The 25,347-nt window shown below is 43.6% G+C and overlaps 2 protein-coding genes and 1 long non-coding RNA gene across 3 annotated transcripts; 1 reads left to right on the top strand and 2 right to left on the bottom strand.

Annotated features, from left to right (window-relative positions):
• Positions 1 to 9,402: 9,402 nt before the first annotated feature.
• rplp2 (ribosomal protein, large P2) lies at positions 9,403 to 13,812 on the bottom strand. The gene is made up of 5 exons (XM_052075332.1): positions 13,706 to 13,812; positions 12,071 to 12,194; positions 9,832 to 9,880; positions 9,616 to 9,711; positions 9,403 to 9,525 (listed from the first exon to the last, which is right to left on the bottom strand). Exons 2-5 carry the CDS (start codon positions 12,191 to 12,193, stop codon positions 9,449 to 9,451), a joined length of 345 nt encoding a protein of 114 aa, XP_051931292.1. The 5' UTR covers position 12,194; positions 13,706 to 13,812; the 3' UTR covers positions 9,403 to 9,448.
• LOC127607209 (uncharacterized) lies at positions 13,752 to 16,677 on the top strand. The gene is made up of 2 exons (XR_007964017.1): positions 13,752 to 15,382; positions 15,738 to 16,677. It is a non-coding gene; the product is annotated as an uncharacterized LOC127607209 (long non-coding RNA).
• Positions 16,678 to 20,052: 3,375 nt separating this feature from the next.
• LOC127607127 (adenosine receptor A1) lies at positions 20,053 to 25,335 on the bottom strand. Its single transcript, XM_052075231.1, has 2 exons — positions 24,572 to 25,335; positions 20,053 to 21,316 (listed from the first exon to the last, which is right to left on the bottom strand). The coding sequence occupies exons 1-2, from the start codon at positions 24,925 to 24,927 to the stop codon at positions 20,644 to 20,646; spliced, it is 1,029 nt and encodes a 342-aa protein (XP_051931191.1). The 5' UTR covers positions 24,928 to 25,335; the 3' UTR covers positions 20,053 to 20,643.
• Between the last annotated feature and the right edge of the window lie 12 nt (positions 25,336 to 25,347).

Raw genomic sequence — 25,347 nt, forward strand, 5'->3', positions numbered from 1 at the left:
GGCTGTGATGATGGATTGAATGGGGTAGATGGCAGCAGGATGAGATAGTGACAACTGGGGCCTGTAGGGGGGACTATGGCAAGCTGAAGTGCCGTGTGTTGGTAAAGTGGAGGAAGGGGAAGGTGCAGGTGTGTGATTTGTGACTAGTCAGCTTGTGGAGTGGTGGACAGCATGCTGGACATTTGCTGCCAGTATTCTGCTGCCTCGTTTGTTGGGGTGAAAACCGTCCGCCTTTAAAAGGGATGGACAGCGCCAAAACATATTAAAATTGTAAATGAAGCCCACATTGTGTGTCCTGCAGGCAGTTTTCAGCCAGGTGTGGAGGCTAAGAATGTGGCTGAAAATGCCCATGCCACGGCGCGAAGAGAGTGGGCCGCTAATGAAAATTGATTTCCCGGTCGAGTTAAGGAACTGAAGAAGTTTGTTGAAGTGACCTTTGGTGATTTCTGACTGCCGGTGGGATGCATCAACGCAGCCAACATGTACAATAATTCTATGGACAGATGGTGGGAGTGGATGAAGCAGGCTGGGGAGTTTTGTGAGGATGATGGGGACAGTGGCTCCGGGGAAGCAGTGTGTTGTTGCGTTGAAGAATCAGAGGTTTCGGGTTATGGAGTCACCAACAATCAGGGTGGTCGGAGGTAAAAAGGGGCGAGTGGACAGGCAGGGGTGGGTGAAGCGAGAGTGGATCCTGGCGCAGGTTCAGTCAGTGGTGGTGAAGTGGAGGGGGAAGTGCGCTGGAGACCAGAGACAGTGCGCTGCGGGGACGGAGTGAACTGAGGGATAGAACGGCGGTGAGCAATGGAGGAGAAGGGGTGGAAAGGATTCTCTAACACAGGTTCGTGGGGGGTGGCGCTGGACATGGACCTGGGCTTGGCACCCAGTCATGCCCAGGTGTCATCTGGATCGGCGAGTAGCAGGGAGTCTTCAGATGCGGGATTGGGAGTGGTGGCCTTGTCAACTGCGGGAGAAGCAGGTTTGGCGGCAGCAGCTGTGTCGGTGAAAGATGGAGACTCTGGTTGTCCAGGACCGAAGATGATTGTGTCCATCTGCAGCTCAGCATCTGGGATATGGTAAAGTGTGAAGATTCTCTGCTCCAGCTCAGCAATCTTCTCAGCAAGGCGGATGCAGCTGCTGCAGCCGGGCGGAGAGGCAAGAGGGGGTGTAACTGGCGCCAAGACCGAGTTGTTGGTTGCCATGACAACAAAAAAAAATAATTTATTTTAGGCTTGTTGTTTAGCTAAAGTATTTCATATTTCTATGTGAACTTTCATATTTGTTTTTCCTTAAATCCTCTGAATATGTTATTCGGAATGTTTGTTAATAATCACTTCCGGGTCAAGTGCCATGTATAGCGAGGAATGAGAGAAAGATCGAGAAGACAACGGGAGACGGGGAGAGAGAGAGTCAGAGAACTACGATACCGTGTGATCTACGTGATTTATTATTTGATCTACTTTCGGTTTACCAAGGTGCACACGGTATGTCATTTGTGTTATTTATTTAATGTCCTGTTCAAGATATTATAATTTGATTGTTGTTCGAAATGTGTTTTAGTTTTCACGGTGTTCCATGAATAAACGTTTTGGACATCAGTACGAGGCGTCATCCTTGACCGGGGTAGATACAGTGAAAACGTGTCCTCATCCATCCTTCTGGAGGCTTCGGCGCGCAGGTGCTTCCCCCACGGCAAGCTAAGCTATCGGCTTCGGCGCACATCACGTAGCAAGCTACGAGCTACATCGAGCGTCGTCGCACTCGACCCGCGTGCCACGCAGCTATCCACGAGCTACTTCGAACGTCGTCGCACTCAACCCGCAGCAAGCTACAGGCCTCAGCATGCATCGTCGCTCCTCAACCGGCAGTAAGGCAAGATTTCAACGCGCGACGGTGCTTCTCATCCTGTAGCAGCTAATGGTTTCGGTGGACATTAACCAGAGTTGGCAAAGGCCTATACAGCTTCCAGTAGCTCACAAAGTAGATGGATAGAACATAGGCGAAGATTATCATAAATGAGAACTAATGAATGCGAGTTCTTGAATGTGTGAAAATATCTGTTGAATGTTTGACAAGCGCATCATTGTTATTATTGCTCTGTAAAACTCAGGTTCTGAAGTTTGAAAGCTCCAAAAATGTCTCAATATAGTGACAGTGATGAGATGCAAGAGCATGAAAATGTGGAAAGGGAGGCTGAGGCAAAAATAAGAAAATCCTCTCGTTTAAGACATTTGACACCTAAAATGCAGGAACTAAAGGAGAAAGAGTTCATTCAAAAGGAAGGCAAGTTGAATGTAACTTATGAGAAATGGAAAAGTCATGTTAGAGAAACCCGAAGAAAGTTAAAACAATGGTGCCCTGAGCAAGACATGTACGACATGATGGATGAAGTTGAGAAGCTAGAGGGTGAGATAAAAGAAATATACGACAGTGTCCGAAGCCGGACAACACCAAGTCAAGAATTACGGCGAAAAGTTGATTCATGTGCAGCGGCAACAGCAGACTTACTGCAAGTAATGAGAATCCGTCTAACAGAATATGAAGAAGATTTTGATGCTGTGGCAGAAAACGCAAAATTACACATGCTGCTAGATAACGAATATGCCAGGTCCATATATGGTTCCACCGCCTCCATAGTTACAGCACCCAGTGCCAAGCCTTCCGGGCACCCGTCCGAATCACCAAGCATTTCAGTTAAGCGGGCCGAAATGGCTGCTCTTCTGGCTGCGAAAGAAGCTGAGATTAACATGGAAGAGGCTATTGAAGCTCAACGTCAGCAGTTGAAAAAACTTGAAAATCAGAGAGACATGGAAGTAATTAAGGCACAGTTAAGTGTATATGAAGAAGAGGAAATTAAGGAAAGGAATGGTACGAGCAGCCCCGTACACACCAAAGAGAATGTTGCATTTCCTTCTTCTCACCATGCCCCACGTCACGAACAGCAAACTGTACAAAATGAGACAACCTTGGTTCAGATATTACAGGAATCATTAGCACTCAGTCGCCTTCCAAACCCAGAGCCTACAGTATTCTCAGGTGATCCTCTGAACTTTATAGAGTGGAGTACAAGCTTCAAAGCGCTGATAGAGAGGCGATGCTCAAACCCTGCAGATAGGTTGTTTTATTTACAAAAGTACATAGCAGGGGAGGCAAAATCTTCTCTTGAAGGCAGTTTTTATAGAAGAGATGAAGAAGCCTATCAGCAAGCATGGGATCGACTCAACACCAGATATGGTAATTCCTTCATTGTGCAGAGGGCTTTCAGAGAAAAACTCAACGGATGGCCAAAGATTGGTGGGAGGGAATATTTCAAATTGAGAGAATTCAGCGATTTCCTACAAACTTGTAGCAACGCTATGCCTTACATAAAGGGTCTGCAAGTTTTGAACGACTGTGAGGAGAACCAGAAAATGCTGGTGAAACTACCAGATTGGGTGACATCCAGGTGGAACCGTCATGTCACAGAGCAGCTAGATGAAGGTAAAGACTATCCAAGTTTCCATAACTTTGCAACATTTATATCTAAAGAGGCACGCATCGCTTGTAATCCGGTGTCGTCTCTATACGCATTAAGACAATCTACTGAGATGACAGTAAAGGGAGGTAGGCAATCAAAAGCAAACACATTTGCTACAAAGGTGAGGATCCAAGATCCCCAAACCTCTACAGCCGATCAAGACCCCAATGAAAACGATTTACGAGATGCCGAAAATCCAGGCATATGTTTATGCTGTGGAGAAGAACACTCTATACATAAATGTAAGAAGCTTATGAAGATGTCTTCAGAGGAAAAGAGAAAATACATCTATGAAAATAAGCTATGTTTTGCATGCCTGAGAAAGGGTCACAATTCTAAGGCATGTAGAAATAGAGCCATGTGTGGAGTATGCCTAAAGAGTCATCCAACCGCATTACATGAAGATCGTTCTCCAACGGAGACAGCCTCAGCACAGAACACCACTGAAGAAATCACATCCTCACTATCTTGTTGTGTCAAGGGAAGTGATGTTGTGAGTACATCAATGATTGTGCCCGTCTGGATCTCAGCACCTAACGCACCTGAGACAGAGACCCTAGCTTATGCGCTGTTGGACACACAAAGTAGCCACACGTTTGTTGATCAAGAGTTGTGCGCAAAGCTTAAGGTAGACATGGACCCAGTTAAACTGAAACTCTCCACGATGATGGGAAAGGACTCAGTGATAAAAAGCGAAAGAGTTTGTGGACTTAAAGTAAGAGGATTTTCCTCAAATATTTCAATTGACCTACCTCCGGCCTACACAAGAGACTTCATTCCTCTTGACCGGACACATATTCCTACCCGCAAAACAGCCACTTCATGGAAACATCTTGTTAACATAACTCAAGAGATACCCCCACCAATGGATTGTGGCGTTGGATTATTGATTGGCTATGACTGCTCCCGAGCCTTGATTCCAAGAGAGGTCATTACTGGAGGTGACTACGAGCCTTACGCTGTCAAAACCGATCTTGGCTGGAGTATTGTGGGAGGAGTAGCACAATGCGTAAATGCAGGCGATGTGACTGGACTTTGTCTTCGAGTATCTGTCAAAGAGTTACCACCTGTAACACCATCAGCCATCATTAAAGCCCTTGAGTCTGATTTTGCAGACACAAAAGCAGGTGAAAAAAGCATATCTCAAGATGACATTCTCTTTCTGCAAATATTAAAAGGAGGCTTCCAACTAAATGAACACGGTCACCTCGAAATGCCACTTCCTTTCAAAGCACGACCTCACCTCCCAAACAATAAGGTCCTGGCTTTGGCACGACTGAAACAACTGAAAAGGAAGTTGGACAGAGATCACAAGTTCAAAGGTGACTATCTGAAGTTTATGGAGGGCATCATTAAAGATGGTGATGCAGAGAAAGTACACAACCCTGCAGACCATGCCTCCAGAGGCCTGAACGTGACAGGTCTCATCAACTCAAATTGGCTCACCGGTCCAAGGTTTTTATGGGAGAGGGATATAGCCATAAACGAGGTGACACCTGAGCTACTGGTGGGAGATCCGGAGGTGAGGATTGTACAAGTGTTAAAGACAGAAGCTGTAAGGCAATTTGACATTCAAGAGCTTCTGTCACGGATTTCAAAATGGGCAACAGCATTTAACGTCATTGCTCGCATCCAACGGCTAGCCAAGAGAATCAAAACCACAAAACCTGTAAACGTAGAAGAAAAAAGGCAAGCTACACTGACCCTTGTTAAACTGACACAAAAGGATGTCTTCCAAAAGGAGATGAGCATGCTTAGCGAGAAATCAGGAAAACTGCCTTGTAACCATCAACTTTATCAGCTTGACCCGTGCCTTCAAGACGGCATATTGAGAGTAGGAGGAAGACTAAGAAAAGCAGCTGTGTCGCTTGAATTAAAACACACAGTAATACTCCCTAAAGACGGTGCTCTCACAAACCTCATTATTAGTCAACATCGCAACAAAATACAACATCAAGGCAGAGGACAAACTCTTAATGAGTTACGGAGTAATGGATTTTGGATTGTTGGTGGGAGTAAAGCTGTAGCTCAACACATCAGACGGTGTGTACAATGTAGAATTCGCGCACCACCAGAGGAACAGCGGATGGCAGACTTACCCATTGACCGGGTTGATGCAACACAACCATTCGCTTACTGTGGTATGGACTGCTTCGGCCCCTTCCACACCAAACGGGGAAGGAAGGAGCAAAAACGGTATGGCCTGCTCTTCACGTGTCTGTGCTCCAGGGCAGTGCATATTGAAATGCTTGAAGATATGACAACCGATGCCTTCATCAATGCCTTGAGAGGCTTTGTAGCTATCCGTGGAGCCGTTAGACATATAAGATCTGATCAAGGCACTAATTTTGTGGGAGCAAGAAATGAGATGGCAAAGGCGCTAAAAGAATTAGATCAAGAAAGATTAGCCTCCTACCTTGCCGACAAACAATGTGATTTTCAGATGAACACGCCACACTCTAGTCACACTGGCGGGGTATGGGAACGTCAAATCAGGACAGTGAGAAGTGTACTGAGCACTGTCTTGGCCCAAAGCGCTGGAAGGTTAAATGACTCTTCCCTAAGGACTTTCTTTTATGAAGCTATGTCTATTGTAAACAACCGGCCCTTAACTGTTGACAACATCAGTGATCCCACAAGTTTGGAACCTCTCACGCCAAATCATTTGATTACAATGAAGTCATCTTTACCACTACCCCCACCTGGCAAGTTCATCCAGGAAGATCTCTACGCCAAAAAACGGTGGAGAAGGATTCAATATCTTTCCGAACAATTCTGGCACAGGTGGAGGAAGGAATACCTTGCAAACCTTACCCTGAGGCAACGATGGCTTACACCAAGGCGCAACATGGTAGTTGGTGATGTTGTGATCATCAAAGAGGATGATGTCCCTCGCAACGAATGGAAACTTGCTAAGGTTATTGAAGCAAATCAAGATGATGACGGACTGGTGCGAAAAGTAACCGTACAGATAGGAGAACGAAAGTTAGGGAGAAAGGGAGAGCGCCTCAATAAGCCTTCCGTCGTTCAAAGAGACGTACAGAAGTTAGTGGTTCTAGTTGAAGGCAACTAGGGAGAAAGCATCAGATGCTGTAAGTTAAGGTGTCAAATATTCAATCTAGAATAGGTCAATTTTTTGGAATATGTAAATTCCATTGTTTGTTTGAATGACATTAAATTTGTCTCGTTTAAGGACACATCAGAACAAGGGTGAAATTACTGTTGATTATTTTCAAGGGTGTAAAGTATTTTTTCATTTACAAATGTTACTCCAACAGTAATTTGGTGGGAGTGTAACTGGCGCCAAGACCGAGTTGTTGGTTGCCATGACAACAAAAAAAAAATAATTTATTTTAGGCTTGTTGTTTAGCTAAAGTATTTCATATTTCTATGTGAACTTTCATATTTGTTTTTCCTTAAATCCTCTGAATATGTTATTCGGAATGTTTGTTAATAATCACTTCCGGGTCAAGTGCCATGTATAGCGAGGAATGAGAGAAAGATCGAGAAGACAACGGGAGACGGGGAGAGAGAGAGTCAGAGAACTACGATACCGTGTGATCTACGTGATTTATTATTTGATCTACTTTCGGTTTACCAAGGTGCACACGGTATGTCATTTGTGTTATTTATTTAATGTCCTGTTCAAGATATTATAATTTGATTGTTGTTCGAAATGTGTTTTAGTTTTCACGGTGTTCCATGAATAAACGTTTTGGACATCAGTACGAGGCGTCATCCTTGACCGGGGTAGATACAGGGGGCATGTGTAGAGTATGGTGTAGGTCGACTGGTGTTTTGGCTAGCAGCAGGTGGTTTAGCTAGCAGTGGGGGGTCTGGTTAGCAGCGGTTGGTTTGGCTAGGAGCGGGTGCCCGGCCAGCAGCGGGCGGCCTGGCCAGCAGCAGGTTTAGCCTGCAGCAGATTGTTTGGCGAGCAGCAGGTCGTTTGGCTTCCACCGCTGAGCGAGTTGGTTCGTGCTCTCTCTCGCCGTTCGCCGTCGCTCGGCAGCTCGTTAGCTGGTGCTATCCCCCGCCGACTTGCCGTCGCTCGGCAGCTCCAATTTTTGTACCTAATTCTGTGGAAGTGATGGTCTTATTAAGAAGTGGATTAGGTCACTTATTAAGTATCCACTGAAGGCCTAGATCCAAACTCAATGACCATGGCTGCAACTATTTCCTCAAACTTTTACTAGTGTGCATGCGTTGGGTGGGGGTTGGGGGCATGATTGATATTTGTCGTTGTTCATCATCAGTAAACGATCTTTGTATTTGTTACCTGACTCTATTAAGTACCAATGTTAAGAGATATTTACGTGATTGATTTGTGAACAAGTGAGCTGGGTTAATCCGACATAAGAAAACCCTTATGTGTGTGTATGTGTGATTTATTCCTGGCCAAATTTTGCAATACGTGCTTTTGGGGGGTGGGGCAGTGACAAAACGTAGGGAAAATACAAACATGTTTTCTTGTTGTTGCTTGGTCATGTGTATGCGTGCATTATAATCCGTGAAGTTCTGAGCAGCCACCACCACACCGCACAAGCAAACAAACTACAAAGTGTGCTCACGCAGTCTCAGGTTGACAGTGACGTCTTAAATGGAAATATGTATTCTACACTGTTACGATTCCAGCAATCAGTTTCTTGTGACAGCTTGAAGGAACAATGAAGGGGAAAAATAACAGCTCTGACACCGCTGTTACATCACAGTGTGTGGTTGGTGATATATATCATGACATAACTTCCTGAGGGGAAAAAAGGCTTACCAACCAAATGGTATATTATCGTTAATTATATTAATTGTTAACTGCATGGAAGACATTTTGATTTGACATTTGACAGCTAGTGAAACATTATTTTCTATTATCTAAAGCACTTGATTTTCTGTTGTCAACCATGACACACAGATTTCTCGATCTTTGAAATACTCAGAATTAAATCTTCTCCCAAAGTTTTTAGTCTTTTATCATCTGATATGTTCTTTCTCATTAGTTGGAGTAAAACACAGGTCGATGTTATGGCAATACTTGATGTATACTTGCGTGATCGGGTCCTGAACCAAATTTGGGTCCAGACATGAAAATGACTAAGAAAAAAAAAAAAACTGATCTGCGTTCTGAACAAATGTCAAACTTTCTCTGTATCGCAAGTGGCCCTTTACTGCATCCACCAGGCCAGTATCGGTACTACAGCAGACATCTTTTGGTGGGGTGCGCTGCTGGGTCATCATCCTCTGTATAACCAGCATTATCCGTTTTATTTACTGTATAACCATCCATCATCCAAACCGCTTATCCAGACGAGGGTCACGAGCGTATTGGCGCCTATCCCATCGGTCTTTGGGCAGTAGGCAGCTTTAACATTTGTTTTTCCCTCACCGACTTGCTCAGAGAACTACGAAAGTGTGCAAACTCCATACCTGAAAAAAAAAAAAAAACATTTTAGAGTGGGTTGTCCTTCCAGCGACTTTATAGTTCGAAGAACGTGGCCCAGTTAAAAAGGTTTACTCCACATTCGTAGTTCCGCATACAGTATATCCGCAGAAAACAGATGGGGCCACTCATGAATGTTAAACCAGTTCAGTATTTATAATGGCATATTCTTATGTGCCATCAAAAGTTCAGCCAACCAATGGACTGCGTGATTTTATTTCCCTGTCATGTGTGGGGTCTCTAACACACACACACACACACGTCCATTATGATAAAAAGCAGGATGTGTATTCCCCACTTTAGTCTCAAGTTACGTTTTAGGGTATAAAAGGAGTTTGTCATGTTCATGTATCAGGACTAATAGAGAGCCTCTGGAAAAGTCTTAAAATTATATGGGAGGAGTGAGTAAAAAAATTAAATAAAATGCATGTAAAAAAGGGGGGCTAAAACACTTCACTCTGTGTAAACCTTTTACTTTATTGCTTTTTTGAAATAAAGGCAGATTAATCAAAAAGTCCAAAGCCCATGTCTTCATCCGACTCTTCCGATTCTTCCTTCTTCTCTTCCTTTTTCTCTTCCACTGAGAAAAAATTGTTACAATGAAGATTGTTTATATCTGTGTGTTCCCCAGAATAATACATACACAAGATAACCAGTTATATATACATACCAGCAGCAGGTGCAGCCCCAGCGCTAGCGGCCCCAGCTGCAGCAGCAGGAGCAGCCACAGCGCCACCCGCTGGTACGGAGGCTAATTTAGAGAGGCCTGCAAGGGAAAGGTTGTTTTTTTTTGCATTTCCTAATACAGCATCTTCAAATTAATATATATTATATATATATATATATATACACACACACACACACACAGTATATATGAGACATTCACCTGAATTCATAACTTCATTTATGTTTTTCCCTTGCAGCTCACCAATGACCTGCACAGAAATACACCTGAGATTAAAAAAAACAACGTTCCTTAAATAAGATGTTTACGGTCATTACTACCTACCGGTAAAAATGTTAACTTGGGCTATTCAGGAATAAATCTAAAATGTACTACAACTTCGGAACACCCCGATTTGATTTTGTTTTTCAGAGTCTGTTTATATACCGTATTTTCACGACTATAAGGCGCCATTAAAAGTCTAAAATTTTCTCCAAAATGGACAGGACGCCTTATAATGCGATGCGTCTTTTATATGAGCCGAGTTCCAAAATCTGGCTGAGACCCGACACGCTGTTTATATAGAGAAAAGGCGGAAGTGAGGTCGGCCAATCAGTGAAGTGCGGGGAAGAGGTCGGCCAATCAGTGAAGCGCGTCCGCGCACTTCTATGTAAATTATGGAGAGAGAGAAAATGTGTACGTGAGTGACGACACGCACGCATGCGGAGAAGAGGTCGGCCAATCAGTGAAGCGCGTCCGTGCACATATATGTAAATATATGAAGAGAGGTGGACGTGAGTGAGGACAGGCACGCAGGGGGTGGGTCCGGCAATGAGTGAAGGGTGGGCGTGTAAGTGGACGCTAAAGGCACGCCTCTAGCAGGTACCAGCACCTGTATAAAATGTGAGTATGTGCATTATTGCAAAACAACTTCGGTTTTGGTTTCCAAGAACCCCCGAAAATGAATTCCACAAAGAGACACGCCTACGAAGCGCAATTCAAACTCCAAGCCATCGGTTATGCAGTGAAACGTCTTGGTGCTTTCGCTTTATGAAACGGCGCCATCTATCTGTGAGAGTGAAGACGACCGTTGCTCAGCAACTTCCAGCGGACTACAAAGAAAAGCTGGCCGTTTTCCGCACCTACTGCAGTAAAAAGATTGTCGACAAACGCATCCAGCCTAACCACATTACCAACATGGACGAGGTCCCGCTGACTTTCGACATCCCGGTGAACCATACTGTGGAGAAGAAGGGGACCAGCACGGTTGCGATACGCACAACGGGGCACGAGAAGTCAGCTTTTACTGTCGTTCTTGGTTGTCATGCCAACGGACAGAAACTGCCACCTATGGTGATTTTCAAGCGAAAGACGCTGCCGAAAGAAAAGTTTCCAGCCGGCGTCATCGTGAAAGCAAACCAAAAGGGCTGGATGGACGAGGAGATGATGAGAGAGTGGCTAAGTGAGGTGTATGTTAAGAGACCGGATGGCTTTTTCCATGCCTCGCCGTCACTCTTGATTTGCGACTCCATGCGTGCCCATCGCACACCAGCGGTGAAAAACAAAGTCAAGCAAATGAACTCCGAGTTTGCCGTCATTCCCGGAGGCTTGACTAAAGAACTCCAACCGCTGGACATCGGCATCAACCGGGCGTTCAAAGTGAAGTTGCGAGCGGCATGGGAAAAATGGATGATCGATGGCGAACACAGCTTCACGAAGAGTGGGAGGCAGCGCCGGGCTAGTTACGCCACAATCTGTGAATGGATTGTAGCTGCTTGGACGAACATATCTGCTAGTACAGTTGTTCGAGCTTTTGGTAAAGCCGGCATCATTTCTGTGGAGCCATATGACGACGAGAGTGACTCTGACAACGAGAGGGAACCTGGCGGTTTGGATGGATTACCGATACTTGCACAATTGTTTAATTCGACACAGAAGATGACGACTTTGATGGCTTTCTGAGTGATGATTGAGCAAAAACCGCGAGTACCTTGTAAATAAAATACACCCGAACTCAGTTCTGCTTTCGTTGCCTTTTTAAAAACGTGTTTTAGCTTCGAGCTTCAGTGTGTGCTTCAAGCTAACGTGTTAGCGAACGTGTTAGCATGCATGCATGCCGTATGTTTAAGCGTATGTTTTACCACTGTAAAACTGCGGCCATTAGTACGGTGCGTCCTGTGTATGTGTAAAATACAGAAATGTCACCCATTAATGAGACTGCGGCCATTAGTACGGTGCGTCGAATAGTCGTGAAAATACGGTACCTGAAAAAAATCCAAGTGCCATAAATGCTTTAAAAACTTGCCTTGGGGAATACTTGAAGAGGGTATTTACACTTTATTTACAGATTTTCACTGTGGAGTCTGGAAGATAACCCCCCCTCCCCCGATGGTGGAAGAGGATAACTTTGCATATCCTAAAGTTTGTAGTGGTTGTGAATAGTGCAAAATTAACTGCATACCTTGTTTAAGCGTTCATCATCAGCCTCGATCCCTACACTGCCCAAAATGGCCTTGATGTCCTTGGCCGAGGGGCTGGTGTTCCCACCGAGCACAGCCAATAGGTAAGCGGCCACGTAACGCATTCTGTCAATAACAACACATGATCCAGTTTAGCTGACATCTTCCTCCCACCGATAAATATTCAACACAATAGTTTGTATATCAATCAGAAATCAGAGAATCAGTTACTTATTTTGACCAATTTTCAGAAAGAGTAAACCCTCACCAATTCGCTAAATTGCCTTCTTGCTATTTTCTCAGTATAAACATCTTGTCGTAATTCCACATCTTATTCCAGTGTATTTTTAATATCAACATCATGAATCAATGTGACAAATGGATGAACATCTACATTTGTTTTGGCCTCTTTGCATTGAGATATGAAATGCTTTTTGTGGCCAACAAGGTGAGGTTTGGTAATTACTGCACATCTGTCAAATTCTTACAATGAAGACATTGGTGGTTGAGGCTTTCCTCTTTGTAGATTGTTGAACCATCTCTACTTCACATCCCACACTGTCTGTAAGTGGCAGTGATCATCAACAAGCCTCTGGTCACTGAGGTCCTTGGTTGTCTTCAGAGGAGCATAATGCTTGGCACTACAGTGCTACACAAACTACTGCGTGTCCATAAAGCCTTTAATGAGTGTCTTCTGACCTCCTCCTTTCCGCGACCTGATGACCTCAAGCTAAGATGACATGGTTGAATAACTCAGGACCCAGGGAACTGCAAACTAGACTCATCTTGTTTAAGACATTTCACCTTTAATCCAAAAGGCTTCTTCAGTTCTAAATTTCTGGTGTACAACCAGTCACTCGATTTATGCCCCGGTAGGTATGCTTGCTGAGTGGTTGTCAAAAATAAGGCGTTTTTGCCCAGCGTGGTTTGGTGAAGCGGCCATGTGGCCACTCACTCTTCTTGTTGAATGAAGCAGATGATGAGGACTTTTAAACATAGATGGCCTCTTTTACATCTTTCAAACCAGGCATCTTGCCTCTACAGAATTTGGGGCATTGTAGGGAAATAACCATGATCTTGGTAACTGAGAATGTACACAGACAACTCGGGCAAACTGACATGCCCCATCTTTGTATAGACACTTCCCAAAGGTGTAGATTTTTTTGTATGAACTTAAATAAATGTGAAAATTGAAGGAAATGTAATGAAAAACTTTTGTCTGAACCCCCACCCCTCGGTCATCGTGTGAGGAGCACTTGTTCGAAGTATGCACGCCCATGGACCTTCCATACTAGCCTGGCCTGATTAATACTAGGTGTCACCGCCAACTAACATTTGTAAGCATCATTAAAAGGAAGACAATGTGAGTAGACCTTGTTGAGTGTATGGAGTATACATCATCAACATCTTTGTAGAAACGAGCGCCATAGAAGAATAATCAAGCGATAAGAATGGCAGCATGGCGGTGGACTGTCTTCCGCGTCCTCCATTGCTGACACAAAACAAGTCGGCATTACGCCCCAGCTAAAACCTTGTTTATCGATCACGATAAGGAGGTATGGATTATATGTTTCCCTAATAATTTTAACGTTTGCCTACAGCTGCGTACACAACAAATAATAGTGGTTGTCACTTACTTTAAGTCTGAACAGACACGAAACGTCGGTCACGCTCGGAAATCCGAAAGAGAGGGGGAAGGAGAGGGTGTTCCTCAAAATGTAAGATTGAGAATCTGCAATCCAATTGGTCCTTTTAGACGTCAGTAAATGCGTCATGATTTCTGTGTTCTGCTGCATTCGCTGAACATAGGAAAACGGATGTTTCCCGACTTCAGACCGGGAAAACTTAGAAATGGGAGATCCGAATTGTGAAGTCGCAAAAAATCCCGACTTTATTGGGTGGCAACAGTTAACATGGGGAAAGAAGAGGCAGGACACGACAGCAGCAAGATGCAAAAGAACGAAACAAGGACAGGAGAAGAAGAGAAATGTTTAATCTAATGTATCACATTTGAAGTTGTCGAGTGAAGGAAGTGTATATTGTAACACTGAGCTCAATTTACAATACAACTGAGGAAACCCCGGGTGAGTATATTTTCATAAGTATTATAGCTTTATAAAATAGTTTTAAAGCTGATATACAGTATTTGCAGGGAACCATGATTTAGTCTGCTGTATGAGTGGCAACAAAGGAAGAGGAGTTCTTATGCCTGCCTCTTTATGACACTGGCATAGAAAGAAAAACAACAATAAGAGTCTTTAAAAATGCAATAATAGTATTCATTCATTCATTCATTCATCTTCCTAACCGCTTGATCCTCACTAGGGTCGCGGGGGGGTGCTGGAGCCTATCCCAGCTGTCTCCGGGCAGTAGGCGGGGGACACCCTGAATCGGTTGCCAGCCAATCGCAGGGCACACAGAGACGAACAACCATTCGCACCACACTCACACCCAGGGACAATTTAGAGTGTTCAATCAGCCTGCCATGCATATTTTTGGAATGTGGGAGGAAACCGGAGCACCCGGAGAAAACCCACGCAGGCCCGGGGAGAACATGCAAACTCCACACAGGGAGGCCGGAGCTGGAATCGAACCCGGTACCTCTGCACTGTGAAGCCGACGTGCTAACCACTGGACTACCGGGCCGCCCCTGCAATAATAGTAGTAGTAATTAAAAATAATCCTGTGAATATAGACTTTCACTTTGAACTACAAGACGTGCGGTGATTGGTTTTTCAGAGTCAACGCATGATGTAACTGAATCGAAAACTGTGATCACAAAACCGAGAGCCAAACTGCGGATTTGGTGATCCATTCCACCCTGAGTACAATCCTATACAGCATTCCGTTTTCCGGATTTCCTTCAAATGAGGAGATTCAACGTCGTTGATAGGTCGCCATCTGCAGGGACGAGGATGAAATTGCACATAACACTGGTGTATGTGTGTAGCCAGGTTTTTTTTAAAGAGGACGTACGGGAGCCAGCATCAAAGACAAGACGGCATTTGTTAAAGAGAGAACCTTTCTCTATTTTGCTTGAATGGAACAATTACTCTCTCGTCCCATCAAGACCAAGTGTTTGAGAGAGAAAACCAAGACCACGCGAGGAAGAGACAGTCAGTGGCGTTGCCACAGCTGACCAAAACAACGTCCTGACCGACCCATGACTACTACATGCATCCTCATCACACAGCACTCGAGCAAAACATAACTCAGCGAGAGGAAATTGGTCATTTTAGGAGACAACAGGTGGAGAATCTGACTTTAAATCCAAGGTTCGGCATTCAGATAAAGACATGAGATTTCTTCACCAGGTAAGCCATGTTAACTTAAAAAGTTTTCAGTGTCATCGTGCAAAATGAACATGATCGGTGTCTTAAAATACTCAAATATAAATATCATGGATCATTGACAATTAAATGTAACTTGTTGAAATTTATTTCCCTTGTGGAAATGTATTTCCCAAGCACTTGTCAAACTCTTATCCTTTTGCATTCATCAGTAGTTTTGAATTAGCACTTAGTGTCTAGAAGGTTGGTAACCCCTGTATGAGAATATAATTCCACATTGAAGACAAACTTTTCAATTTTGTGGCACACCTGCTGAGTCTAAAATTGACATATGATTTTTTTTTTATCAAGGTATTTAATATCTCCTTTCTTTGCTTAGGTCGCCTCATGTGATCTTCTGACGCGCTTCTGGGCGTTGATCTATCATCTATGCCAAATTTTAGGCTCGCTCCAAGAGGCCCCTTGCCTGAGGAATATTCTGGCCGTGCCCTGCAGCTCATTGACGAGTGATTTTTGTTCCTGAACTACCTGGTAATGGGAGCAAAGCGGTGAGACCTGACTGACCGTTACGGAGTCCATCAGGCAGCCGTCAGCCGGGTCATTATTTCATGGAGCAACTTTTTGTATGCAGTACTATGTTCAGTGAGGATTTGGATACCCCAGAAGCAGATTCGCAAACATGTGCCAGCTGTTTTTGAGGATTACGCTGAAAATGCCGTCATCCTTGACTGCATTGAGTTGAGGTGTCAAAGCCCTTCTTCCCCTCTTCTTCAGAGTGGCGTTTTTGTCACCCCGCGAGTCACACGACGGTCTGAAAGGGCTCATTGGAGTAGCTCCACATGAGGCAGTCACATTTGTATCTGGACTGTTCAGGGAATCCATAAGTAACAAAGAAATAGTGCGTCAGTCTGGTCTCATATCCCTGTTACAACCTGAGATGGCTGTCATGGTTAAGAAAGCTGTTCCCATCTATGACATTGTAGCTTGTGAGATTTATAGACCGGCCTTTCTATTTGGGAACTCTCAAATGCCAGCAGGTGATGTTGAAGAGCCCTCGGCAACAGCGCATCTCAGGGTCCCTGTGGACCGTTGCATTCGACGGGTAAAGGAGCACACATCATTTGAATCTCAGATTCCGGGATGGCTTGATGTCAGCATGAATCAAATATACACTGTGGCATGTCTGCTGACAAATTACGAGAATGGACCTCTTGTTAAAGCACCGGTGAAGACAAGTTAGGAGCTTGACACTCTGGCAGCGCTTCCTCCAGTTGTAATTTGTAATGATTGTAATGTACTAAAGTTTTTGACGTTTCATATTTTCTTGTTCTTTAGGTCTCCTAAAATCACGACTCAGTGCCATTTTTCATTGTGTGTAGAAGTTTACATTTGACGATGAAAGTTGATGTTGTTGGCTACTGATTCACCTCCAAAAGAACAAAAGTACAAATATTGAAAAAAAGAACGTGGGATTTTTTTTAACTGTCAACTACCCATTTTAATAATTTGGCATTTGACACAACAAGACAAAAACATCTTCACACAAACATAGTTTCCTCCTTTTAAATCGAGCTCGCACTGAGAGGAAGGGAAAAAAATCACGTTGACTTTGTTGTTTTAAACCACAGGTGTCAAACTCAGGGCCAGACGACCAGATCTGGCCCACCACATCCTTTTATGTGGCCCGCCAAACCAATTATGTGCATCCACTTCATGTTTCTTGCTGAAATACCAAAATTGCAAACTGTCGTCACTTCTCAAAATGTTGAGATGTTGCAAGCATTTTTTGTTCCCACCCCCTGTTTTAAAATAAACGTAATAAGATTTGAGAAAAAAAAAACTGTTTTTATTGGCCTCTGATTTTAAAAACCAATTTGTCACGCAGCCAATACGTAATATGAGACAGTTCTACATGAATGTGGGTTCATAGTTCTAACGGCCCTCCGTAGGAAACCATAACTATGATGTGGCCTGTGACAAATATGAGTTTGACATCCCTGTTTTAAACCAACAGATAAATAAAACCAGTCTATTTTTTCCAAAGGAGGAGAAAATCGAAATGTATTCAAATGTAGGGAGTAAAATTAAATAGTCGTCAGAAAAAAAAGTGCTTAAGTAAAAAACTGATAGGCCTAACCGTAAAAGTTTGCGACAAAGTTATGAAAGTACAAATTGACCCAGTGTGGAGGACACATTTATTTCCCTGTAATAACAAGCAGACATAAAAGTTATATTTATATCACATTTTTGTGGGAGAAAATTATTCAGCAGTTTACTTGATTTTGGATACACCTAAAACACTCTTGCAAAATAACCGAGAAGTAATTCAAAGTTCAGCCAGCTCCTCGCCTCCCTCCTCAGCGAGGAGCCGGTCAAACAGGAAGACCACGGCGTCGGACACAAACTTCACAATCATCCTCACATTGGTCACATACCAAATTTTGTACGCGCACTCGACCAATAGCACGAGCAGGAAGAGGACCAGGAATCCGAAGAAGAAACGGTCGATGTAATAGTTGGCCCTCTCTCTGGAGCTCCACTGCTCCCACGGACGCGCCCGCCGGACTTCGTGGTATTTGCTGAAGTGCAACAAGGCCGCCTCAGCTTCGTCCACGGTCGTTTCAAAAGCCTCCACCTCCTGGCCTCCCTCGGCTCTGTGCGTGTCCGCCATTGCGCAGACTTTGAATGATGAACCTTCTTGTCTGTTCACCACAATGAAAGCTTGTTAGATTTTTTTTAAAAGTCTCTTTCATACTCAAGATGATCCTACCTAATTAGATTATTCCGGAAGAAGTAAGGAAAAGAAGACGAATCTGAGTTGAGGCCACTTTTGTATTGAGTGGTGTGAGAAGCGCGTTGAAGAAGTGCTAAATGTAAGGCTCCTGGCCGCTCTAAGATGAAGGCTGAGGATTAGAACACACTCAGCACTTTTGAAATCCCTCATCGAGGATGAAGCTGGCAGATGGTGATACTGTAAAAGAGAGTCGTGTCATTGTGAGGGTAATGTTCAGTCGTATGAAAAGGATTGGCAAGATCTTTGTCCAAAACATTTGGGTTATGGTTTCAAATTAGAACTGCTCGTGAATCAAGGTTGGGCTTCAAACAAGGAGTAGGGTTTTGAAATAAAGGTTGAGGTTTCAAACTGTTTACAAACCTACATTTGAGTTGAAGTTTGGATCAGGGTTTAATTTGGGGTTTCAAACTCTGGTTCGAAGTCTCTGGATTTTAAGTCTGGGTGAGGGTTTTAAATTATGGTTTGTGGTAAATACAAGCGTTTTAAATGACATTTTTGAGCCTAATCGGAGTTTGAATTCAAATTGCAGTTTGAAGCCTGGGTTAGGGTTTCTGATGGTTTAGACATGGTCAAGATTTCAAACGAGAGTTGGGGTTTCAAACTCAGGTTTGAATTAGGATTGGGTTTCAAACAGGTTCGTGTTTCTGTCCAGTGTTAGGGTTTCAAACTAGGGTTATGCTTTAAAATTTGAGTTTGAAGCAAATATTAGGGTTTGAAAGTAGGATTTGGGATTCAGACAGGGGTCAGAGTTTCCAAAGTCTGTGTGGGTTTTCTCTGGGTATTCCTGTTTCCTCTCACATTCCAAAATCATGCATGGCGTGCTGATTGAGCACTCGAAATTATCCCTAAGTGTGAGTGCGAACGTGGATGGTTGTTCATCTGTGTGTGCCCTGCGATCCAGGGTGTCCCCCTCCTACTGCCCAAAGACAGCTGGGATAGGCTCCAGCACCGCCCGCGACCCTTGTGAGGATAAGTGGATCGGAAAATGGATGGATGGATGATTTCTACCTGGGATTAGGGCTAAAAGAATTGGGCTTTTGGCCAGGGCTATGGTTTTAAAATAGGTTTCTGAGCCAGGGTTGGAACTTCAAACAAGGGATTAAGGATTCAAAAGAGAGTGTTAAGCAAAAATTAGGTCTTCAGATTTGGCTTTTAAAATAGCGTTCCAAGCCAGCATCGGTGTTAGTTCCTGGATGGCTTCCATCAGGGGTGTACCAAATGTTGCGGTTAGTGTGTCAGCTCATCAAACAAATGTTGTGCTGCTGAACCCAGAGCCCACGTCAAAGCCAAGCCAAGCTGAGCTGACGCAGCTCCACAGCGCAGAAGAGTATGAATCACCACAATGTGACGCTGCTCTGGCTTCATTCAAATGCGTCCGAGCCTTTTCAGTCGCCGACCGCAGTCGAAGGACGTGATCCAGTTGCTGCATCCTGTAATCAACTGAATTGCTGCTAATAGACTTCGTGCCAAAATGATGTCATCAATGACACTCTTGCAATTTCAAAACAGGATTTCAAGATAACATTTGTTCTTCAAATAAGCACTGGGCTTTGAAATTCGGGTTCAAACCGATGTTTGTAACGAAGGAATTGACATTTAATGTTTGTGTTTAGACAAGGGTAAATAGCAATGTTTTCTTTATTCTGGTAAACTTTTGTCAGCCTTGTACATTTACTGGACACTTCATTCGCTACACCTGCATCTGAGCTGTATTTTGGTTTGGTTCTATATTATAATTCAATATGAATCGTCATTCAATCATTTCAAAATAATTACCAGACAGATGATGGAAACAGTGGACAGCAGGTGAACACGCTTTATGATTTTTTTTTCTTTCAACATTCTGACTGGGATTTATTGTGTGTGTATTTCAATAAAACAAACAATCAATGAATCTGTATTGAAATGAACAGTGTCAAATTTATTACACACAAATGTTCTGGTCTTACAGGTTAGTCTTTCACTAAAACAAAAGTAAAGGAGCTATGAATTGTTATGAAAAACTGTTTATCTACTTCAATTAGTTAACTTTTGGACTCGGAGTCTTATGACAGCTTCACAACCCTCTATCAAAACAAGTTGTGGCATTCTTAGTCAGTAAATCAGATTACATTAATAATGCAAAACAAATCTTATCACTTCAACATTTCATGTGCCATGAATCTGTGATATGTAAACATGTTACTGCACTTCTTCAGCACTGAATTTATCAAGACACCATACAAATACATACATCACAGAAATATATAAGAAATACAGCCTGCTGTCTGACCAAAACAAAGAGGTGTTTTATTATTTTTTTAAATGTATTTCCAAATTGCAGCCTTTGCAATTTAAAACTGGATTCAGCTACATAGTAATGTTGATTTGCATTGAATTAATTATTTCTCAATACTATCAAATAACGATGACGGAAGTCCAAGGACCACAATTTGAGAACCACTGCTTTAATGTATCACTGAATGGGCCCGCGTTCAAAGCTAAGAGCGCCTCATTGAGCATCCGCTTCACACTGCAGACCTTGCGGCAAGCCTGCATCCACTTTCTCAGTGAGTGCCGGTGTGCTGCCTGGATATGGGCTTGCCCTTGCGCCACCACGGCACACCATGCAGACCCGCACCACTTCAAACAGTGTGTCCCTGAAGCGTTTGATCCGGAAGGCATACACCAGAGGGTTGAGTGCTGAGTTGATGTGTGACATAAAGATGCCCGTGTACACGGCCATCTTGGGCGTGGCAAGGCCCGGGTGGAAGAAGTCGAGGCAGTTGACGATGTGAAGTGGCAGCCAGCACGCGGCAAAGAGCAACACCACCAACGCCAGTGACTTGGCTAGCTTCAGCTCCTTCCGGTAGTAGCGCTCACCGTCCGATGTAGCTTCGGCCCGCCGGTTGAGCCGCTGGCGGATGACGCGGAATATCTCGGCATACAGTACCATCATGACGGCCAGTGGCACCACCACCCAGCCGAAGAAGTTGAAGTAGACCATGTAGTCCATCCGCATGACAGCGGTGAACTCGCACACCATGTAGTCCGAGCCACTCAGGTTACCAAGGGCGTGCCGGTTGTTCCAGCCCACCATGGGCACCAGGCCTGCGAGTAAGGAGACCAGCCAGCAAAGGCACACGGCCATGGATGCGCGCCTCTGCGTCACTATGGTGCTGTACCTTTTGAAATCACAGTCCGGGACCAATAAAACCATCAAGTGAGATATGGGCGAATGTAAAAAGACAGCTGCTGCCATTTAACAGACTCCCGCCAATGTCAGTTATTTGGGAAGCCATTTTAATTTTGCTGAAAGCCTACGATGCACAGTGCATTGATCGTCCAAAGGATATATGGTGCTCTGGAAGCTGTAAACAAGAGGAGTTGACTGCCTCTCGATTGATCATATGAGTAGAATGAGCTGGTGTTTGCTTTTCTGATGATGTTGATAATAATAACAATGAAAAAAAAAGATCTTGACACGCCTATTGAGACTCTCAAGGACACCGTACATGAATTCAACAACAGTTAAAAGCAGAATTATGCAGAAAAAACAAAGCGCAGTGCAGTTACCGTGAGGAAGTGATCTTAAAAATGTGTTTTGTGTTTGAATTTGAAAGTGGTAAGAGACTGAATTTAGTGGTCAGGTGGCAAAGAATTCCCGAGCAGAGGAGCAGAGCAGCTGAAGGCCCTGCTCCCCATGGCATTGAGTCTGGCAGATGGAGCGGTCAAGTGCATAAATGGAGGAGAAGGGACAAATTGTGAATGGCCTTGAAGGTATGAAGGTGCAGTTAAAATTCAATTCTCAATTGTCCAGGAGCCAGTGAGGTGAAAAGGCTGTGGACAAGGATTGACGCAGTTGGGGTTATTGGGTCGGTTAGTAGGTGGAAGTCGAGTGACCGGGTCATGTTATTGGTATGGTTGTAGAATTATATCATGCTATCAGGGGTGGCACCCAGATTTTTAACCTCGCGGAAAGGGGAAACTAGGTAGATTGACAACTGAAATGGGGAAACTGCCAACTTAGGAAAATGTTGTATACATGTTTTATCAAACAGAAAAAAATCTGTTTTGTCACTGTTAAGCTTCTTAAAGTAAGTGGTGAACCATTTGTTGATTTCTAATAAACAGTAGGTCATGGAGGAGGAAGGAAGTAATATTCAAGGAGAGGTAAAGCTGGGTCATCAGTCTTTTTCCGAACCGCTTTATCCTCACTAGGGTCGCGGGGGGGGGGTGCTGGACCCTATCCCAGCTGTCTTTGGGCAGTAGGCGGGGGATACCCTGAATCGGTTGCCAGCCAATCGCAGGGCACACAGAGACGAACAACCAGTGTGTCCTGGGCGTAAAAGCATATTAAATTTATGGAAAATGATGCCACGAAGGATGAAATAGATTATGAACATGAGGGAGCCCAGGACAGAGCCCAAGGGCACACTGAAGTAACTGGATGGGAGTCATATGAAAAGAGCTTTAGCTGGAACTGAATGCGGTCTTGGGGGTATAAATAGAACCAGTTGAGAGCGGGGTGGACGTGGACAATGACGATGGAAGAGAGTCTATTGAAGAGGATGGTGTGTGAGACGGTAGTAAAGACCACACTCAGATCAAGGAGGATGGAAAATTAAATTGATCTGTAATGAAGAGTTCAGAAATATTTTTAATAGGGCTGTTTAAGTGCTGTAAACAAAAAAAAAACCCAAGACTGAAACGGCTTTTAAAGGCTGCTGTGCGTAATGACAGTGGAGTTGAATGGTGTTAAGACATTTTGTATTCATGGACATATTGATGTAGCTGTTGGTCAATATTTTGTTTTATCATATTGAGTTACAACATGAGCATGACGTCTCTGATCCACTGGTTAAAGGACACTTTGATTCTCTCCTCTTTCATCTCAAACCGCTTCAAACAACAAAGCGTGTGATGGAAAAGTGGTTAGGACTGCACGACTGTCCGTGTTTTATGTTATGTGTTGTGTTTATTATTTTACCTTATGTTAACTGTTTTGTAAAGCGCTGTGTTACAGCTGCCGCTGTTGTGAAAGCGCTATATAAATCAGCATGTATTGTATTGTATAACATGGAGCAATGGTTTCTTTAAGATTCAATACATTTACACATTATATTATTTGGTTTTTTTTCAGACATATTTTATGGCTCTGTGAAAGCTCGTGGTGATGTGTACATAATATATGGTGTTAGGTTCCATATCACATTTGACTGTCATTTGTGTAAGGTTACATATCACAGCTCACTGCCATTTGTCATCTGTCATTTCACCTGATCCATCAAACAGGACTACACAGCCCATTGGTTTATGACGTGTGGTCATTTTTTTAATAAACAAAAGCAAAGACAAACACGAATTGTAACAGTGTGTGCTTTCTGGTGAGCCTTTTGGGAGGGCTCAAATCAAACTATCCGAACAAATGGTGACGAATCTTTCTGGGACCTTCGAAATAAATGATCAAATGATCAGCCAAAGCAAATGAAATAATTGTGAATGAAAATGAGCAACTGGATAACCACTGATGAGAATGAAACAGCAAGCACTCCAAGCCATGGTTGGGGTTTTGAGTTGGGGTTTCCAACCTGCGTGAGTGTTGCTGTATTAAATAAGGATAAGGTTGCAAAATAGGGTTTCAAGAATGAGCAAGGGTTTCAAGTTGAAGTTTCAAATTAGGCTTTTCAAAGTTTTTTTTTTTCTCCAGAGTTTCAGGGCTAGGGTTTCAAGACAGGATTTTGAAATTAGGACATACAGTAACAATTACAGCTTCAAAATTTGTTTGGAAGTTTGGAAGCTGAGGTTCTGTTTTCAATTTAGGACTTCAACCTTGTTTTAGGGTTTCCTACAAGGGTTAGGTTTTCAAATTAGAATCAGAGATCAATGTTAGAGTCTTAAAATAGGATTAAGGTTTCAAATGAGACTTTCAAGACTGGGTCAGAGTTTAAAAGTATGTTTTCAAAATGGAATTAGTGTTTAAAACAAAGATTAGCGTTTGAAATTTATTTTTAAAGCCATCATTGAAGTTTCAATAAAGAGTTTCGAGTCAAGATTTGGGTTTGAAATTAGTGTTTGAATCCATGGCTAGGATTTTAATTGCGATTTCAAACCGAGGATCCCGGATCAAATTGGAATTTTAAACTGGAAATGGGGTTTTAAATTATGGTGTCAAGACAGTTTTTAAGCCTGCGAGGGTATTGATGCCAAATTAGGGTATGATTTTCAAATTAGTATTAGGATTTAATGTTATGGTTTCAAGACAGGATTAGGGTTCCAAATTATAATATTAAGTTCAAAACATTCCAATTAGTACAACAACGTTTCACAAGTAATTGGAAAACTTGCAGAATGCCAGGAAACTTAATAGAAAACTCAAATCATGGTGAGAGGAGCAAACATGCGGGAATCTTATTTTTCTTCTTTTTTTTTCCCTTCACCTGATGGGTATCTTGACTCTCAAGTAGCGGTCGATGGCGATGGCCAGCAGCGACAAGATGGAAATCTGAGTGATGATCACCAGCAGGCAGGACAGGAACAGGCAAGTGTAGAACCGCGTACTGATACCCAGGCTGATGGTGACGGCCAGCGGGATGACCAGGATGCCCACCGCGATATCGGCCGCCGCCAGGGATACGATAAAACAGAAGGTGGTGTTCCGCAGGTCCCGGTTCATGCAGACCACTAGCACCACCAGCACGTTGCCCACCACCGAAGCCAGGGCGATGGCCACCTCCACCGAGACGTACACTGTGTCCGCATGCTCCCGGACCTTCACCCCAGGAAAGGAGGCCATGATTCACCCCTATGGATGCGAATGGGCTAAACTTCTGGTTTCCACTTTTCTCGTGTCCATCATGTTCTCATGTTGGAGATGCCGAAAGCAGGCTGCACAGATTCTGCAGCGATATCTCTGTCGCTCTCTCAATACTGTTAATGCATGCCAGTAACTGAGGGGAGGAACGCTATTTTCTGCAGTAGTAGTTAGAATTGTTTGTGTGTGTGTGTGTGTGTGTGTGTGTGTGTGTGTGTGTGTGTGTGGGTGGGTGTGTTCTCAGAGGATGTGGTCTCAGGGTAATTACAGGAAGGATGCTTTTTGGCAAGGCTTTTTGAATATAACTTATAATTGGTGATGGATGCATTAGCGTTGATTGCTACGCGCAGACACATAACGATAAGCAAGTGAGGCTACGTCGACAAAGTATATACTGTATAG

The sequence above is a fragment of the Hippocampus zosterae genome, chromosome 9, assembly GCF_025434085.1.
Source record: "Hippocampus zosterae strain Florida chromosome 9, ASM2543408v3, whole genome shotgun sequence".
Taxonomy (NCBI): Eukaryota; Metazoa; Chordata; class Actinopteri; order Syngnathiformes; family Syngnathidae; genus Hippocampus; species Hippocampus zosterae.